General features: G+C 49.1%; 1 protein-coding gene across 4 annotated transcripts in view; it reads left to right on the forward strand.

The window, feature by feature from the left end:
- tnrc6c2 (trinucleotide repeat containing adaptor 6C2) overlaps nucleotides 1-19,649 on the forward strand; it is a 94,850-nt gene that overhangs the window by 53,637 nt on the left and 21,564 nt on the right. For all 4 annotated transcript variants that reach the window (XM_036949496.1, XM_036949497.1, XM_036949498.1 and 1 more), the window contains 5 exons: nucleotides 13,855-14,000; nucleotides 14,295-14,438; nucleotides 17,013-17,153; nucleotides 17,320-17,439; nucleotides 18,442-18,525. In XM_036949496.1, the coding sequence (XP_036805391.1) occupies nucleotides 13,855-14,000; nucleotides 14,295-14,438; nucleotides 17,013-17,153; nucleotides 17,320-17,439; nucleotides 18,442-18,525 (635 nt within the window). The remainder of the gene's footprint in view (nucleotides 1-13,854; nucleotides 14,001-14,294; nucleotides 14,439-17,012; nucleotides 17,154-17,319; nucleotides 17,440-18,441; nucleotides 18,526-19,649) is intronic.

Genomic DNA, 19,649 nt, shown 5'->3' on the forward strand with positions numbered 1-19,649 from the left:
TGACTGACTGGTGTGTCTGACTGACTGGTGTGTCTGACTGACTGGTGTGTCTGACTGACTGGTGTGTCTGACTGACTGGTGTGTGTGTCTGACTGTGTCTGACTGTGTGTGTGTGTCTGACTGTGTCTGACTGTGTGTGTGTCTGACTGACTGTGTGTGTGTGTGTGTCTGACTGTGTGTGTGTCTGACTGTGTGTGTGTCTGACTGACTGTGTGTGTGTGTCTGACTGACTGTGTGTGTGTCTGACTGTGTCTGACTGTGTCTGACTGTGTGTGTGTCTGACTGTGTCTGACTGTGTGTGTGTCTGACTGTGTGTGTGTCTGACTGACTGTGTGTGTGTCTGACTGACTGTGTGTGTGTGTCTGACTGACTGTGTGTGTGTCTGACTGACTGTGTGTGTGTCTGACTGACTGTGTGTGTGTGTCTGACTGACTGTGTGTGTCTGACTGACTGACTGTGTGTCTGACTGACTGACTGTTTGTCTGACTGACTGACTGTTTGTCTGACTGACTGACTGTTTGTCTGACTGACTGACTGTGTGTCTGACTGACTGACTGTGTGTCTGACTGACTGACTGTGTGTCTGACTGACTGACTGTGTGTCTGACTGACTGACTGTGTGTGTGCCTGACTGACTGTGTGTGTGTGTGTGTGTCTGACTGACTGTGTGTGTGTCTGTCTGACTGACTGTGTGTGTCTGACTGACTGTGTGTGTCTGACTGACTGACTGTGTGTCTGACTGACTGACTGTGTGTGTGTGTCTGACTGACTGTGTGTCTGACTGACTGACTGTGTGTCTGACTGACTGACTGTGTGTGTGCCTGTCTGACTGTGTGCCTGTCTGTGTGTGTGTGTGTGTGTGTCTGACTGTGTGTGTGTCTGTCTTTCTGACTGACTGTGTGTCTGTCTTTCTGACTGACTGTGTGTGCCTGTCTGACTGTGTGTGTGCCTGTCTGACTGTGTGCCTGTCTGACTGACTGTGTGTGTGTCTGACTGACTGACTGTGTGTGTGTGTCTGACTGACTGTGTGTCTGACTGTCTGACTGACTGTGTGTCTGTCTGACTGACTGTGTGTCTGACTGACTGACTGTGTGTCTGACTGACTGACTGTGTGTCTGACTGACTGTGTGTCTGACTGTGTGTCTCTGACTGACTGTGTGTCTCTGACTGACTGTGTGTCTCTGACTGACTGTGTGCCTGTCTGACTGTGTGCCTGTCTGACTGTGTGCCTGTCTGACTGTGTGTGTGTGTGTGTGTCTGACTGACTGTGTGTGTGTCTGACTGACTGTGTGTGTGTCTGACTGACTGTGTGTGTGTCTGTCTGACTGTGTGTGTGTGTGTCTGACTGACTGTGTGTGTGTGTGACTGACTGTGTGTGTCTGACTGACTGTGTGTGTCTGACTGACTGTGTGTGTGACTGACTGTGTGTGTGTGTGTCTGACTGACTGTGTGTGTCTGACTGACTGTGTGTGTGTCTGACTGACTGTGTGTGTGTCTGACTGACTGACTGTGTGTGTGTCTGACTGACTGACTGTGTGTGTGTCTGACTGACTGACTGTGTGTGTGTCTGACTGACTGACTGTGTGTCTGACTGACTGTGTGTGTGACTGACTGACTGACTGACTGTGTGTGTGTCTGACTGTGTGTGTGTCTGACTGTGTGTGTCTGACTGACTTTGTGTGTGTGTGTGTCTGACTGACTGTGTGTGTGTGACTGACTGACTGACTGTGTGTCTGACTGTGTGTCTGACTGTGTGTGTGTGTGTGTCTGACTGTGTGTTTGTCTGACTGACTGTTGTGTGTGTGTGTGTCTGACTGACTGGTGTGTCTGACTGACTGGTGTGTGTGTCTGACTGTGTGTGTGTGTCTGACTGACTGTGTGTGTGTCTGACTGACTGTGTGTGTGTGTGTCTGACTGTGTGTGTGTCTGACTGTGTGTGTGTCTGACTGTGTGTGTGTCTGACTGTGTGTGTGTCTGACTGTGTGTGTGTGTCTGACTGTGTGTGTGTGTGTCTGACTGTGTGTGTGTGTGTGTCTGACTGTGTGTGTGTGTGTCTGACTGACTGTGTGTGTGTCTGACTGACTGTGTGTGTGTCTGACTGACTGTGTGTCTGACTGACTGACTGTGTGTCTGACTGACTGACTGTGTGTCTGACTGACTGACTGTGTGTCTGACTGACTGTGTGTGTGTGCCTGTCTGACTGTGTGTGTGCCTGTCTGTGTGTGTGTGTGTCTGTCTGACTGTGTGTGTGTCTGTCTTTCTGACTGACTGTGTGTCTGTCTTTCTGACTGACTGTGTGTGCATGTCTGACTGTGTGTGTGCCTGTCTGACTATGTGCCTGTCTGACTGACTGTGTGTGTGCCTGTCTGACTGACTGTGTGTGTGTGTCTGACTGACTGTGTGTCTGACTGACTGTGTGTCTGACTGACTGACTGTGTGTCTGACTGACTGACTGTGTGTCTGACTGACTGACTGTGTGTCTGACTGACTGTGTGTCTGACTGACTGTGTGTCTGACTGACTGTTTTGTCTCTGACTGACTGTGTGTCTCTGACTGACTGTGTGTCTCTGACTGACTGTGTGTCTGACTGACTGACTGTGTGTGTGTGCCTGTCTGACTGACTGTGTGTCTGACTGACTGTCTGTCTGCCTGTCTGACTGTGTGTGTGTCTGACTGTGTGTGTGTGTCTGACTGTGTGTGTGTGTCTGACTGTGTGTGTGTGTCTGACTGTGTGTGTGTGTCTGACTGTGTGTGTGTGTGTCTGACTGTGTGTGTGTGTCTGACTGTGTGTGTGTGTCTGACTGTGTGTGTGTGTGTCTGACTGTGTGTGTGTGTGTCTGACTGTGTGTGTGTGTGTCTGACTGTGTGTGTGTGTGTCTGACTGTGTGTGTGTGTGTGTCTGACTGTGTGTGTGTGTGTCTGACTGTGTGTGTGTGTGTGTCTGACTGTGTGTGTGTGTGTGTCTGACTGTGTGTGTGTGTGTCTGACTGTGTGTGTGTGTCTGACTGTGTGTGTGTGTCTGACTGTGTGTGTGTCTTGACTGTGTGTGTGTCTTGACTGTGTGTGTGTCTTGACTGTGTGTGTGTCTTGACTGTGTGTGTGTCTGACTGTGTGTGTGTCTGACTGTGTGTGTCTGACTGTGTGTCTGACTGTGTGTATCTGACTGTGTGTGTGTGTGTTTCTGACTGTGTCTGACTGTGTCTGACTGTGTCTGACTGTGTGTGTGTGTCTTTGTTGGGCTGACTGACTGACTGCGTGTGTGGGGGTCTGTGTATCCGTATTCCATACTTATCTGATCTGACTGACTGACTGTTGTGTGTGTGTCTGACTGACTGTTGTGTGTGTGTGTCTGACTGACTGGTGTGTCTGACTGACTGGTGTGTCTGACTGACTGGTGTGTCTGACTGACTGGTGTGTCTGACTGACTGGTGTGTGTGTCTGACTGTGTCTGACTGTGTGTGTGTGTCTGACTGTGTCTGACTGTGTGTGTGTCTGACTGACTGTGTGTGTGTGTGTGTCTGACTGTGTGTGTGTCTGACTGTGTGTGTGTCTGACTGACTGTGTGTGTGTGTCTGACTGACTGTGTGTGTGTCTGACTGTGTCTGACTGTGTCTGACTGTGTGTGTCTGACTGTGTCTGACTGTGTGTGTGTCTGACTGTGTGTGTGTCTGACTGACTGTGTGTGTGTCTGACTGACTGTGTGTGTGTGTCTGACTGACTGTGTGTGTGTCTGACTGACTGTGTGTGTGTGTCTGACTGACTGTGTGTGTGTGTCTGACTGACTGTGTGTGTCTGACTGACTGACTGTGTGTCTGACTGACTGACTGTTTGTCTGACTGACTGACTGTTTGTCTGACTGACTGACTGTTTGTCTGACTGACTGACTGTGTGTCTGACTGACTGACTGTGTGTCTGACTGACTGACTGTGTGTCTGACTGACTGACTGTGTGTCTGACTGACTGACTGTGTGTGTGCCTGACTGACTGTGTGTGTGTGTGTGTGTGTCTGACTGACTGTGTGTGTCTGTCTGACTGACTGACTGTGTGTGTCTGACTGACTGTGTGTGTCTGACTGACTGACTGTGTGTCTGACTGACTGACTGTGTGTGTGTGTCTGACTGACTGTGTGTCTGACTGACTGACTGTGTGTCTGACTGACTGACTGTGTGTGTGCCTGTCTGACTGTGTGCCTGTCTGTGTGTGTGTGTGTGTGTGTCTGACTGTGTGTGTGTCTGTCTTTCTGACTGACTGTGTGTCTGTCTTTCTGACTGACTGTGTGTGCCTGTCTGACTGTGTGTGTGCCTGTCTGACTGTGTGCCTGTCTGACTGACTGTGTGTGTGTCTGACTGACTGACTGTGTGTGTGTGTCTGACTGACTGTGTGTCTGACTGTCTGACTGACTGTGTGTCTGACTGACTGACTGTGTGTCTGACTGACTGACTGTGTGTCTGACTGACTGACTGTGTGTCTGACTGACTGACTGTGTGTCTGACTGACTGTGTGTCTGACTGTGTGTCTCTGACTGACTGTGTGTCTCTGACTGACTGTGTGTCTCTGACTGACTGTGTGCCTGTCTGACTGTGTGCCTGTCTGACTGTGTGCCTGTCTGACTGTGTGTGTGTGTGTGTGTCTGACTGACTGTGTGTGTGTCTGACTGACTGTGTGTGTGTCTGACTGACTGTGTGTGTGTCTGTCTGACTGTGTGTGTGTGTGTCTGACTGACTGTGTGTGTGTGTGACTGACTGTGTGTGTCTGACTGACTGTGTGTGTGACTGACTGTGTGTGTGTGTGTCTGACTGACTGTGTGTGTGTCTGACTGACTGTGTGTGTGTCTGACTGACTGACTGTGTGTGTGTCTGACTGACTGACTGTGTGTGTGTCTGACTGACTGACTGTGTGTGTGTCTGACTGACTGACTGTGTGTCTGACTGACTGTGTGTGTGACTGACTGACTGACTGACTGTGTGTGTGTCTGACTGTGTGTGTGTCTGACTGTGTGTGTCTGACTGACTTTGTGTGTGTGTGTGTCTGACTGACTGTGTGTGTGTGACTGACTGACTGACTGTGTGTCTGACTGTGTGTCTGACTGTGTGTGTGTGTGTGTCTGACTGTGTGTTTGTCTGACTGACTGTTGTGTGTGTGTGTGTCTGACTGACTGGTGTGTCTGACTGACTGGTGTGTGTGTCTGACTGTGTGTGTGTGTCTGACTGACTGTGTGTGTGTCTGACTGACTGTGTGTGTGTGTGTCTGACTGTGTGTGTGTCTGACTGTGTGTGTGTCTGACTGTGTGTGTGTCTGACTGTGTGTGTGTCTGACTGTGTGTGTGTGTCTGACTGTGTGTGTGTGTGTCTGACTGTGTGTGTGTGTGTGTCTGACTGTGTGTGTGTGTGTCTGACTGACTGTGTGTGTGTCTGACTGACTGTGTGTGTGTCTGACTGACTGTGTGTCTGACTGACTGACTGTGTGTCTGACTGACTGACTGTGTGTCTGACTGACTGACTGTGTGTCTGACTGACTGTGTGTGTGTGCCTGTCTGACTGTGTGTGTGCCTGTCTGTGTGTGTGTGTGTCTGTCTGACTGTGTGTGTGTCTGTCTTTCTGACTGACTGTGTGTCTGTCTTTCTGACTGACTGTGTGTGCATGTCTGACTGTGTGTGTGCCTGTCTGACTATGTGCCTGTCTGACTGACTGTGTGTGTGCCTGTCTGACTGACTGTGTGTGTGTGTCTGACTGACTGTGTGTCTGACTGACTGTGTGTCTGACTGACTGACTGTGTGTCTGACTGACTGACTGTGTGTCTGACTGACTGACTGTGTGTCTGACTGACTGTGTCTCTGACTGACTGTGTGTCTCTGACTGACTGTGTGTCTCTGACTGACTGTGTGTCTGACTGACTGACTGTGTGTGTGTGCCTGTCTGACTGTGTGTGTGTGCCTGTCTGACTGTGTGTGTGTGTCTGACTGACTGTGTGTGTGTCTGTCTGACTGTGTGTGTGTCTGTCTTTCTGACTGACTGTGTGCCTGTCTGACTGACTGACTGTGTGTGTGTGTCTGACTGACTGACTGTGTGTGTGTGACTGACTGTGTGTGTGTGTGACTGACTGTGTGTGTGTGTCTGACTGACTGTGTGTGTCTGACTGACTGTGTGTCTGACTGACTGTGTGTCTGACTGACTGTGTGTGTCTGACTGACTGTGTGTGTCTGACTGACTGTGTGTGTCTGACTGACTGTGTGTGTCTGACTGACTGTGTGTGTGTCTGACTGACTGTGTGTGTGTCTGACTGTGTGTGTGTCTGACTGACTGTGTGTGTGTCTGACTGACTGACTGTGTGTGTGTCTGACTGACTGACTGTGTGTGTGTCTGATTGACTGTGTGTGTGTCTGATTGACTGTGTGTGTGTCTGACTGACTGTGTGTGTGTGTCTGACTGACTGTGTGTGTCTGACTGACTGTGTGTGTCTGACTGACTGTGTGTGTGTGTGTCTGACTGACTGTGTGTGTGTGACTGACTGACTGACTGTGTGTCTGACTGTGTGTCTGACTGTGTGTGTGTCTGACTGTGTGTCTGACTGACTGGTGTGTCTGACTGACTGGTGTGTCTGACTGACTGACTGTGTGTGTGTCTGACTGACTGACTGTGTGTGTGTCTGACTGACTGTGTGTGTGTCTGACTGACTGTGTGTGTGTCTGACTGACTGTGTGTGTGTCTGACTGACTGTGTGTGTGTGTGTCTGACTGTGTGTGTGTGTGTGTGTGTCTGACTGTGTGTGTGTGTGTCTGACTGTCTGTGTGTGTGTCTGACTGACTGTGTGTGTGTCTGACTGACTGTGTGTGTGTCTGACTGACTGTGTGTGTGTCTGACTGACTGTGTGTCTGACTGACTGACTGTGTGTCTGACTGACTGACTGTGTGTCTGACTGACTGACTGTGTGTCTGACTGACTGACTGTGTGTCTCTGACTGACTGTGTGTCTGACTGACTGACTGTGTGTGTGTGCCTGTCTGACTGTGTGTGTGCCTGTCTGACTGTGTGTGTGTCTGTCTGACTGTGTGTGTCTGTCTTTCTGACTGTGTGTGTGTCTGTCTTTCTGACTGACTGTGTGTGTGCCTGTCTGACTGTGTGTGTGCCTGTCTGACTGTGTGTGTGCCTGTCTGACTGTGTGTGTGCCTGTCTGACTGTGTGTGTCTGACTGACTGTGTGTGTCTGACTGACTGTGTGTCTGACTGACTGTGTGTGTGTGTCTGACTGACTGTGTGTGTGTGTCTGACTGACTGTGTGTGTGTGTCTGACTGACTGTGTGTGTGTGTCTGACTGACTGTGTGTGTCTGACTGACTGTGTGTGTGTCTGACTGACTGACTGACTGTGTGTCTGACTGACTGACTGTGTGTGTGCCTGTCTGACTGTGTGTGTGCCTGTCTGACTGTGTGTGTGCCTGTCTGACTGTGTGTGTCTGTCTTTCTGACTGTGTGTGTGTCTGTCTTTCTGACTGACTGTGTGTGTGCCTGTCTGACTGTGTGTGTGTCTGTCTTTCTGACTGACTGTGTGTGTGCCTGTCTGACTGTGTGTGTGCCTGTCTGACTGTGTGTGTGCCTGTCTGACTGTGTGTGTCTGACTGACTGTGTGTGTCTGACTGACTGTGTGTCTGACTGACTGTGTGTGTGTGTCTGACTGACTGTGTGTGTGTGTCTGACTGACTGTGTGTGTGTGTCTGACTGACTGTGTGTGTGTGTCTGACTGACTGTGTGTGTGTGTCTGACTGACTGTGTGTGTCTGACTGACTGTGTGTGTGTCTGACTGACTGACTGACTGTGTGTCTGACTGACTGACTGTGTGTCTGACTGACTGACTGTGTGTCTGACTGACTGACTGTGTGTGTGCCTGTCTGACTGACTGTGTGTCTGACTGACTGTGTCTGTCTGACTGACTGTGTGTGTGTCTGACTGACTGTGTGTGTCTGACTGTGTGTGTGTCTTGACTGTGTGTGTGTCTGACTGTGTGTGTCTGACTGTGTGTCTGACTGTGTGTCTGACTGTGTGTGTGTGTCTGACTGTGTGTGTGTGTGTCTGACTGTGTGTGTGTGTGTCTGACTGTGTGTCTGACTGTGTGTGTCTGTGTTTGTGTATCTGACTGTGTGTGTGTCTGACTGTGTCTGACTGTGTGTGTGTCTTTGTTGGGCTGACTGACTGACTGCGTGTGTGGGGGTCTGTGTATCCGTATTCCATACTTATCTGATCTGACTGACTGACTGTTGTGTGTGTCTGACTGACTGTTGTGTGTGTGTGTCTGACTGACTGGTGTGTCTGACTGACTGGTGTGTCTGACTGACTGTGTGTGTGTCTGACTGACTGTGTGTGTGTCTGACTGACTGTGTGTGTGTCTGACTGACTGTGTGTGTGTCTGACTGACTGTGTGTGTCTGACTGACTGTGTGTGTGACTGACTGTGTGTGTCTGACTGACTGTGTGTGACTGACTGTGTGTGTGTGTGTCTGACTGACTTTGTGTGTGTGTGTCTGACTGACTGTGTGTGTGTGTGTCTGACTGACTGTGTGTGTGTGTGTCTGACTGACTGTGTGTGTGTGTGTGTGTGTGTGTCTGACTGACTGTGTGTGTGTGTGTCTGACTGTGTGTCTGTGTGTCTGACTGACTGACTGTGTGTGTCTGTCTTTCTGACTGACTGTGTGTCTGACTGACTGACTGTGTCTGACTGACTGACTGTGTGTCTGACTGACTGTGTGTCTGACTGACTGTGTGTGTCTGACTGACTGTGTGTGTGTCTGACTGACTGTGTGTGTGTGTCTGACTGTGTGTCTGTGTGTCTGACTGTGTGTCTGTGTCTGTGTGTCTGACTGACTGTGTGTCTGTGTGTGTGTCTGACTGACTGTGTGTCTGTGTGTGTGTCTGACTGACTGACTGACTGTGTGTGTGTCTGTCTTTCTGACTGACTGTGTGTCTGACTGACTGTGTGTGTCTGACTGACTGTGTGTGACTGACTGACTGTGTGTGACTGACTGACTGTGTGTGACTGACTGACTGTGTGTGACTGACTGACTGTGTGTGTCTGACTGACTGTGTGACTGACCGACTGTGTGTCTGACTGACTGACTGACTGTGTGTGTGTGCCTGTCTGACTGTGTGCCTGTTTGACTGTGTGTGTGTCTGTCTGACTGTGTGTGTGTCTGTCTTTCTGACTGACTGACTGTGTGTGTGCCTGTCTGACTGTGTGCCTGTCTGACTGTGTGTGTGTGTGTGTCTGACTGTGTGTATGTGTGTCTGACTGTGTGTGTGTGTGTCTGACTGTGTGTCTGACTGACTGTGTGTGTGTGTCTGACTGACTGTGTGTGTCTGACTGTGTGTGTCTGACTGACTGTGTGTGTGTCTGACTGACTGTGTGTGTGTCTGACTGACTGTGTGTGTGTCTGACTGACTGTGTGTGTGTGTGTGTCTGACTGACTGTGTGTCTGACTGACTGTGTGTCTGACTGACTGACTGTGTGTCTGACTGACTGACTGTGTGTGTCTGACTGACTGACTGTGTGTGTCTGACTGTCTGACTGTGTGTCTGACTGACTGTGTGTCTGACTGACTGTGTGTCTGACTGACTGTGTGTCTGACTGACTGTGTGTCTGACTGACTGACTGTGTGTGTCTGACTGACTGACTGTGTGTGTCTGACTGACTGACTGTGTGTGTGCCTGACTGACTGTGTGTCTGACTGACTGTGTGTGTGTCTGACTGTGTGTGTGTCTGACTGTGTGTGTGTGTCTGACTGTGTGTGTGTGTGTCTGACTGTGTGTGTGTGTGTGTGTGTGTGTCTTGACTGTGTGACTGTGTGTGTGTCTTGACTGTGTGTGTGTGTCTGACTATGTGTTTGTGTGTCTGACTGAATGACTGACTGTGTGTCTGACTGACTGACTGACTGTGTGTGTCTGACTGACTGGCTGTGTGTGTCTGACTGACTGTGTGTGTCTGACTGACTGACTGTGTGTCTGACTGACTGACTGACTGTGTGTGTCTGACTGACTGACTGTGTGTGTCTGGCTGACTGTGTCTGACTGACTGACTGTGTGTCTGACTGACTGACTGTGTGTCTCTGACTGACTGTGTGTCTGACTGACTGTGTGTCTCTGACTGACTGTGTGTCTGACTGACTGACTGTGTGTCTCTGACTGACTGTGTGTCTGACTGACTGACTGTGTGTGTGCCTGTCTGACTGTGTGTGTGCCTGTCTGACTGACTGTGTGTCTGTCTGTCTTTCTGACTGACTGTGTGTGTGCCTGTCTGACTGTGTGTGTGCCTGTCTGACTGTGTGTGTGCCTGTCTGACTGTGTGTCTGTCTTTCTGACTGACTGTGTGTGTGTGTCTGTCTTTCTGACTGACTGTGTGTGTGCCTGTCTGACTGTGTGCCTGTCTGACTGTGTGTGTCTGACTGTGTGTGTGTGTGTCTGACTGACTGTGTGTGTGTGTCTGACTGACTGTGTGTGTGTGTCTGACTGACTGTGTGTGTGTGTCTGACTGACTGTGTGTGTGACTGACTGTGTGTGTGTGTGTGTGTGTCTGACTGACTGTGTGTGTGTCTGACTGACTGTGTGTGTGTCTGACTGACTGTGTGTGTGTCTGACTGACTGTGTGTGTGTCTGACTGACTGACTGTGTGTGTGCCTGTCTGACTGACTGTGTGTGTGTGTGTCTGACTGTGTGTGTGTGTCTGACTGTGTGTGTGTCTTGACTGTGTGTGTGTCTTGACTGTGTGTGTGTCTTGACTGTGTGTGTGTCTTGACTGTGTGTCTGACTGTGTGTGTGTATCTGACTGTGTGTATCTGACTGTGTGTGTGTGTGTGTGTCTGACTGTGTCTGACTGTGTGTGTGTCTTTGTTGGGCTGACTGACTGACTGTGTGTGTGGGGGTCTGTGTATCCGTATTCCATACTTATCTGATCTGACTGACTGACTGTTGTGTGTGTGTCTGACTGACTGTTGTGTGTGTGTGTGTCTGACTGACTGGTGTGTCTGACTGACTGGTGTGTCTGACTGACTGGTGTGTGTGTCTGACTGTGTCTGACTGTGTGTGTGTCTGACTGTCTGACTGTGTGTGTGTCTGACTGTGTGTGTGTGTGTGTCTGACTGACTGTGTGTGTGTGTGTGTCTGACTGTGTCTGACTGTGTGTGTGTCTGACTGACTGTGTGTCTGACTGACTGTGTGTCTGACTGACTGTGTGTCTTACTGACTGTGTGTGTGTCTGACTGACTGTGTGTGTGTCTGACTGACTGTGTGTGTGTCTGACTGACTTTGTGTGTGTCTGACTGACTGTGTGTGTGTGTGTCTGACTGACTGTGACTGTGTGTGTCTTACTGACTGTGTGTGTGTCTGACTGACTGTGTGTGTGTCTGACTGACTGTGTGTGTGTCTGACTGACTGTGTGTGTGTCTGACTGACTGTGTGTGTGTCTGACTGACTGACTGTGTGTCTGACTGACTGACTGTGTGTATGACTGACTGACTGTGTGTCTGACTGACTGACTGTGTGTCTGACTGACTGACTGTGTGTCTGACTGACTGACTGTGTGTCTGACTGACTGACTGTGTGTCTGACTGACTGACTGTGTGTCTGACTGACTGACTGTGTGTCTGACTGACTGACTGTGTGTCTGACTGACCGTGTGTGTGCCTGTCTGACTGTGTGCCTGTCTGACTGTGTGTGTGTCTGACTGACTGTCTGTCTGTCTGTCTGTCTGCCTGTCTGACTGTGTGTGTGTGTCTGACTGTGTGTGTGTGTGTCTGACTGTGTGTGTGTGTCTGACTGTGTGTCTGACTGTGTGTGTGTCTTGACTGTGTGTGTGTCTTGACTGTGTGTGTGTCTTGACTGTGTGTCTGACTGTGTGTGTGTATCTGACTGTGTGTGTGTCTGACTGTGTCTGACTGTGTCTGACTGTGTCTGACTGTGTGTGTGTGTGTGTCTTTGTTGGGCTGACTGACTGACTGTGTGTGTGGGGGTCTGTGTATCCGTATTCCATACTTATCTGATCTGACTGACTGACTGTTGTGTGTGTGTGTGTCTGACTGACTGTTGTGTGTGTGTGTCTGACTGACTGGTGTGTCTGACTGACTGGTGTGTCTGACTGACTGGTGTGTCTGACTGACTGGTGTGTGTGTCTGACTGTGTGTCTGACTGTGTGTGTGTGTCTGACTGTCTGACTGTGTGTGTGTCTGACTGTGTGTGTGTGTGTGTCTGACTGACTGTGTGTGTGTGTGTGTCTGACTGTGTGTGTGTGTGTGACTGTGTGTGTGTCTGACTGACTGTGTGTCTGACTGACTGTGTGTCTGACTGTGTGTGTGTCTGACTGACTGTGTGTGTCTGACTGACTGTGTGTGTGTCTGACTGACTGTGTGTGTGTCTGACTGACTGTGTGTGTGTGTCTGACTGACTGTGTGTGTGTGTGTCTGACTGACTGTGTGTGTGTGTCTGACTGTGTGTCTGTGTGTCTGACTGTGTGTCTGTGTGTCTGTCTGTGTGTGACTGACTGACTGACTGTGTGTGTGTCTGTCTTTCTGACTGACTGTGTCTGTCTTTCTGACTGACTGTGTCTGTCTTTCTGACTGACTGTGTGTCTGACTGACTGACTGTGTGTCTGACTGACTGACTGTGTGTGTGTCTGACTGACTGACTGTGTGTGTGTCTGACTGACTGACTGTGTGTCTGACTGACTGACTGTGTGTCTGACTGACTGTGTGTGTGTCTGACTGACTGTGTGTGTCTGACTGACTGTGTGTGTGTCTGACTGACTGACTGTGTGTGTCTGACTGACTGTGTGTGTGTCTGACTGACTGTGTGTGTGTCTGACTGACTGTGTGTGTCTGACTGACTGACTGTGTGTGTGTCTGACTGACTGACTGTGTGTGTGTGTCTGACTGTGTGTCTGACTGTGTGTCTGTGTGTCTGACTGTGTGTCTGTGTGTCTGACTGACTGACTGTGTGTGTGTCTGACTGACTGACTGACTGTGTGTGTCTGACTGGCTGTGTGTGTCTGACTGACTGTGTGTGACTGACTGACTGTGTGTGTCTGACTGTGTGTCTGACTGACTGACTGTGTGTGTGTGCCTGTCTGACTGTGTGCCTGTCTGACTGTGTGTGTCTGACTGACTGTGTGTGTGTGTCTGACTGTGTGTCTGTCTTTCTGACTGACTGACTGTGTGTGTGCCTGTCTGACTGTGTGTGTCTGACTGACTGTGTGTGTGTCTGTCTGACTGTGTGTGTCTGTCTTTCTGACTGACTGACTGTGTGTGTGTGTGTGTGTGTCTGACTGTGTGTATGTGTGTCTGACTGTGTGTGTGTGTGTGTGTCTGACGTGTGTGTGTGTGTCTGACTGACTGTGTGTGGGTGTGTGTCTGACTGACTGTGTGTGTCTGACTGACTGTGTGTGTCTGACTGACTGTGTGTGTCTGACTGACTGACTGTGTGTCTGACTGACTGACTGTGTGTCTGACTGACTGACTGTGTGTCTGACTGACTGACTGTGTGTCTGACTGACTGACTGTGTGTGTGCCTGTCTGACTGTGTGTGTGCCTGTCTGACTGTGTGTGTGCCTGTCTGACTGTGTGTGTGCCTGTCTGAATGTGTGTCTGACTGACTGTGTGTGTGTGTGTGTGTCTTGACTGTGTGTGTGTGTCTTGACTGTGTGTGTGTGTGTCTGACTGTGTGTGTCTGACTGTGTGTGTCTGACTGTGTGTGTGTCTGACTGTGTCTGACTGTGTGTGTGTGTGTGTCTGACTGTGTGTGTCTGTGTTGGGCTGACTGACTGACTGCGTGTGTGGGGGTCTGTGTATCCGTATTCCATACTTATCTGATCTTTCTCTCTCCCAAGGTGCTTTGTTGGAGAAGAAGACTGAACTGGACAAGCGGGGCATGGGCATGTCAGACTACAACAACGGGATGAACAAGCCGTTGGGTTGTCGTCCTCAGGCCCTCTCCAAAGACCCCTCCTCGGACCGCAGCCCATTCCTAGACAAGGTACTATATGAATGCCACTAGCATTGTATCAGGAATCAACAGAAGTTCTGTTCATACGATAGAAAGACAGCTAGTGAAAGGCATGTCCATTGACAAAGGATTAAACCACACACACACCTGCCAATGAAAATGGAATGGTGAAAATAGTTTTGAGGTTTTCAGTCCCACCTTTTCTTATTACCGGGGTTGGGATTATGAGAAGTTTACATCCTTTGTAAAACGTGCCATACAAAAAAAGTGATTAACTGAAATGATTTACTGACTGATCTCGTCTCCCCTCCTCCCTGGTTCCAGGACGGTGGTCTGTCAGATGACGCCCCCCCCTCACCGTTTCTGCCTTCTCCCGTCAGCCTGAAGCTCCCCCTGGTTAACAACCTGCAGCCTGGGCTGGCCCTGGGCTCCCCAGGGCTCAACATGCAGAACTTAAATAACAGACAGGTAAGGGGGGTGAAAGGCATGTGCTGCACCTGTAGAGGACAAGGAGTCAGGATCAAAGTCTCGTAATGAGGTAGCCCTTCCTGCGGTTTACTGTTAAGACGTTGGTTCAGATCCCGTCTGTGGCGCATACATACACACAAATAAATTTAGCAAAAAAAGAGTTTATTTTCAACAAACCTTTTTTTACTTTACCTTTATTTAACTAGGCAAGTCAGTTAAGAACAAATTCTTATTTTCAATGACGGCCTAGGAACAGTGGGTTTAACTGCGTGTTCAGGGGCAGAACGACAGATTTGTATATTGTCAGCTCGGGGATTTGAACTTGCAACCTTCCGGTTACTAGTCCAACGCTCTAACCACTAGGCTACCCTGTCACCCCAAACCTAACAACCTACTTAACATGTGTAAAATATTTGTATGAACATAACACGATTCAACAACTGAGACATAAACTGAACAAGTTCCACAGACATGTGACTAACAGAAATGGAATGATGTGTCCCTGAACAAAGGGGGGGTCAAAATCAAAAGTAACAGTCCGTATCTGGTGTGGCCACCAGCTAGCTGTATTAAGTACTGCAGTGCATCCCCTCATGGACTGCACCAGATTTGCCAGTTCTTGCTATGAGATGTTACCCCACACTTCCACCAAGGCACCTGCAAGTTCCCGGACTTTTCTGGGGTGAATGGCCCTAGCCCTCACCCTCCGATCTAACAGGTCCCAGACGTGCTCAATGGGATTGAGATCCGGGTTCTTCGCTGGCCATGGCAGAACACTGACATTCCTGTCTTGCAGGAAATCATGCACAGAACGAGCAGTATGGCTGGTGGCATTGTCATGCTGGAGGGTCATGTCAGGATGAACCTGCAGGAAGGGTACCACATGAGGAAGGAGGATGTCTTCCCTGTAACGCACAGTGCTGAAATTGCCTGCAATGACAACAAGCTCCGTCCGATGATGCTGTGACACTGCCCCAGACCATGACGGACCCTCCACCTCTAAATCGATCCTGCTCCAGAGTACAGGCCTCGGTATAACGCTCATTCCTTCAACGCTTAAACGCGAATCTGACAACCACCCCTGGGTGAGACAAAACAGCGACTAATCAGTGAAGAGCACTTTTTGCCAGTATTGTCTGGTCCAGCGACGGTGGGTTTGTGCCCATAGGTGACGTTGTTGCCGGTGATGTCTGGTGAGGACCTAACTTACAGCAGGCCTACAAGCCCTCCGTCCAGCCTCTCTCAGCCTATTGCGGACAGTCTGAGCACTGATGGAGGGATTGTGCGTTCCTGGTGTAACTCGGGCAGTTGTTGTTGCCATCCTGTACCTGTCCCGCAGGTGTGATGTTCAGATGTACAATCCTGTGCAGGTGTTGTTACACGTGGTCTGCCACTGCGAGGACAATCAGCTGTCTGTCCTGTCTCCATGTAGCGCTGTCTTAGTCGTCTCACAGTACGGACATTGCAATTTGTTGCCCTGGCCACATCTGCAGTCCTCATGCCTCTTTGCAGCATTTCTAAGGCAAGTTCACGCAGATGAGCAGGGACCCTGGGCATCTTTCGATGTTTTTCAGAGTCTGTGTAAAGGCCTCTGTGTCCTAAGTTTTCATAACTGTGACTTTAATTGCCTACCATCTGTAAGCTGTTAGTGTCTTAACGACCGTTCCACAGGTGCATGTTCATTAATTATTTATGGTTCCTTGAACAAGCATGGAAACAGTGTTTAAACCCTTTACAATGAAGATCTGTGAAGTTATTTGGATTTTTACAAATTATCTTTGAAAGTCAGGGTCCTGAAAAAGATAAGTTTATTTTTTTGCTGAGTTTAGGTATACACACACCCACAAACACTTTTACTGTAAATAAGTATACAGTAGCACCCACACATACACATTATGCTTACATGACAATCTCACTAACTCACTCACACACGAACAAACCCATTGCCAGAAGCTGGAGAATATAGGGGCCTCGAGAGAACAGTTCGGATGTAGTTGAGAATTCCATTCAGCTTGCCACCACTCTGTCTCAAGTGTCGGTAACCTTGCATGGAGAGCCCATTGATATTGACTAGAAAATAAGAGTCCTTGAAAGCCCAACAAAGCACTGTAACTCTGTCATAACAGTATTGAATTGAACAACTTCTTGCCTGACACTGAACAAAATTCTCTTTACCTGACCTGTGTCCCATTTTTCCTTTTATTGGCATATTGCGGGAGGCATTTAAAGAGCACTATCGTTTAATCACGATCACCATTTAATTCAACTGAATGCACTCCAAATGTGCCATTTTCTCCAGTATTGGTCAGTGGTTTGATAAGGTAGACCTTAGGTTTTCAACAATTTTCTTTCAAATGGACCCTGGATGATTTGGAAAGTGATGGAGAAATAAGCTGATCACTACAGTAGTGTCTTTATTTGTGGTTTCTCTGAGACTGTGAGCAAATACCAGAGTTGTGTATTGTGAGGGACATCCTATTCATCGGCTGTCTGTAGGGATTGAGTGATTGCCATGTCAACTCTTATGGACATTTAGTCATTTCCTCTCTCGTGTGTGTGTGTGTGTGTGTCTAGATGCAGAGTGGAATGTTGGGCAGTAGTGGAGCAGCACTATCCCGGGCCATGCAGCAGCCTCCTCCTCAGCCGTCAGTGCCGCCTCTCGGCTCCTCCCAGCCTAGTCTACGCGCTCAAGTGCCTCAGTTTCTCACCCCTCAGGTACATACACTATACCTCAGCCAAGTTTCTCTCCGTACACACACCACCTCGGTTTCTCTCCCGCAGCCCCAGGCTCTCCTCAGGACTCCTTTACTCTGTTTGAAGATACTTTGAGGTGTTCTGACCAACTCATTTCCTCTATCTGTCTCCTTGTCCTCCCCTCCAGGTTCAAGCACAGCTCTTGCAGTTTGCTGCAAAAAACATTGGTCTGAACCCTGCACTTTTAACCTCACCAATAAACCCTCAACAAATGACCCTGTTGTACCAACTTCAGCAACTGCAAATGGTGAGTGAAAGCCAAAGGCCCGTGACTGCATTAGAAACAAGGTTCGTACGAACAGAACCAGACAGGATGGGCCGGTCTGCATTAGAAACAGGATTCATACGAACAGAACCAGACAGGATGGGCCGGTCTGCATTAGAAACAGGGTGCGTACTAACTGAACCAGACAGGATGGGCCGGTCTGCATTAGAAACAGGGTTCGTACTAACTGAACCAGACATGATGGGCTGGTCTGCATTAGAAACAGGGTGCGTACTAACAGAACCAGACAGGATGGGCCGGTCTGCATTAGAAACAGGGTTCGTACTAACAGAACCAGACAGGATGGGCCGGTCTGCATTAGAAACAGGGTTCATACGAACAGAACCAGACAGGATGGGCCGGTCTGCATTAGAAACAGGGTGCGTACTAACTGAACCAGACAGGATGGGCCGGTCTGCATTAGAAACAGGGTTCGTACTAACTGAACCAGACATGATGGGCTGGTCTGCATTAGAAACAGGGTGCGTACTAACAGAACCAGACAGGATGGGCCGGTCTGCATTAGAAACAGGGTTCGTACTAACAGAACCAGACAGGATGGGCCGGTCTGCATTAGAAACAGGGTGCGTACTAACTGAACCAGACAGGATGGGCCGGTCTGCATTAGAAACAGGGTTCATACTAACTGAACCAGACATGATGGGCTGGTCTGCATTAGAAACAGGGTGCGTACTAACAGAACCAGACAGGATGGGCTGGTCTGCATTAGAAACAGGGTGCGTACTAACTGAACCAGACAGGATGGGCTATTCTTATTGTATTTTTTATGGACACCCTCAGGGGTACCCCACAGTCTTTTGAATAAGGTGATGACCCTTCCTCTATTTCTCTTTGTCTCCCTTTCTCACGTTGCGCCTCTCTTTCTCTCTTCCCATCTCTTTTTCTTTCTCTTGCGCTCTCTCTCTCTCTCTCTCTCTCTCTCTCTCTCTCTCTCTCTCTCTCTCTCTCTCTGTGTGTTTCTAGGCGTACCAGCGTTTACAAATCCAGCAGCAGATGATGCAAGCTCAGCGCAACGTCTCCGGTCCCATCAGACAACAAGAGCAGCAAGTAAGAGGCCCCTGTTTCAACCCCAATACATTCTCATCACTGGGACCCTCTGGCTCGTTCCATTTGATTTCAATCACTTTTTGACCACACTCCTTTTGATTTTCAACTAAACTTTCCATGCATATTTGCCCATGGTACAAGTGGTCAGAAAGTGAGAAGATGGAGGTGTTCAAAGTTGACCCATTTTGCATACCCCACCCTACCTACATCCATGTCTTCGTCACTGGAGAAGATAAACCGTTGAGTTTGATATAATTTAAACGCTTACAAACTATTTTATAATTTCTTGAAAATGTTAAGTATACAAAAAAAGTACCGTAATTGCTGGACTATTAAGCGCACCTGAATATAAACCGCACCCACTGAATTATTAAAAAATATGTATTTTGTACATAAATAAGCCGCACATGTCTATAAACCGCAGGTGCCTACCGGTACATTGAAACAAATTAACTTTACACAGCCTTTAAACGAAACACGGCTTGTAACAAAAATTAAAACAGTAGCCTACCAAGCCTCCTCCTGTGCACTGAAACCACTGAAGTCATCTCCTTCGGTGTCGGAGTTGAATAGCCTCAGAAATGCTTCATCCGATGTTGGATCGTTTTCATTGTCGCTCTCGTCACTTTCACCGGAGACAAATACCCCGCTGAGCTCATGCTGCCCCTTCAACACGCAGCAGTCCAGCCTTTCGAAACCCGTTGATGATAGTGGATTTTTTGACAATGCTCCACGCTGTCAGGACCCACTGGCAGACTTGACCATAAGATGCTCTTCGCCTGCGGCCCGTTTTAGTGAAGGATTTCTCCCCATTTGTCATCCAAGCCTCCCACTGAACAAGGAGCGCCACCTTAAATGCACGATTTACGCTGATGTCGAGTGGCTGCAAATACTTTGGGCCATCTGCTTTTCTTCCCTCTGAAAGGTTTGTTGTCTTTTTGCACTGAGTCAGTTCCTCACGCTGCTGTTTCCAACGTCTTATCATCGACTCATTAAGGCCAAGCTCCCATGCAGCAGCTCTATTTCCTTTTCCAACAGCCAGATCGATCGCCTTCAACTTGAAAGCTGCATCATATGCATTTCTCCGTGTCTTTGCCATGATGAGGGTGACAAAATTACTACCG

This window comes from Oncorhynchus mykiss, chromosome 17 (genome assembly GCF_013265735.2).
Source record: "Oncorhynchus mykiss isolate Arlee chromosome 17, USDA_OmykA_1.1, whole genome shotgun sequence".
Taxonomy (NCBI): Eukaryota; Metazoa; Chordata; class Actinopteri; order Salmoniformes; family Salmonidae; genus Oncorhynchus; species Oncorhynchus mykiss.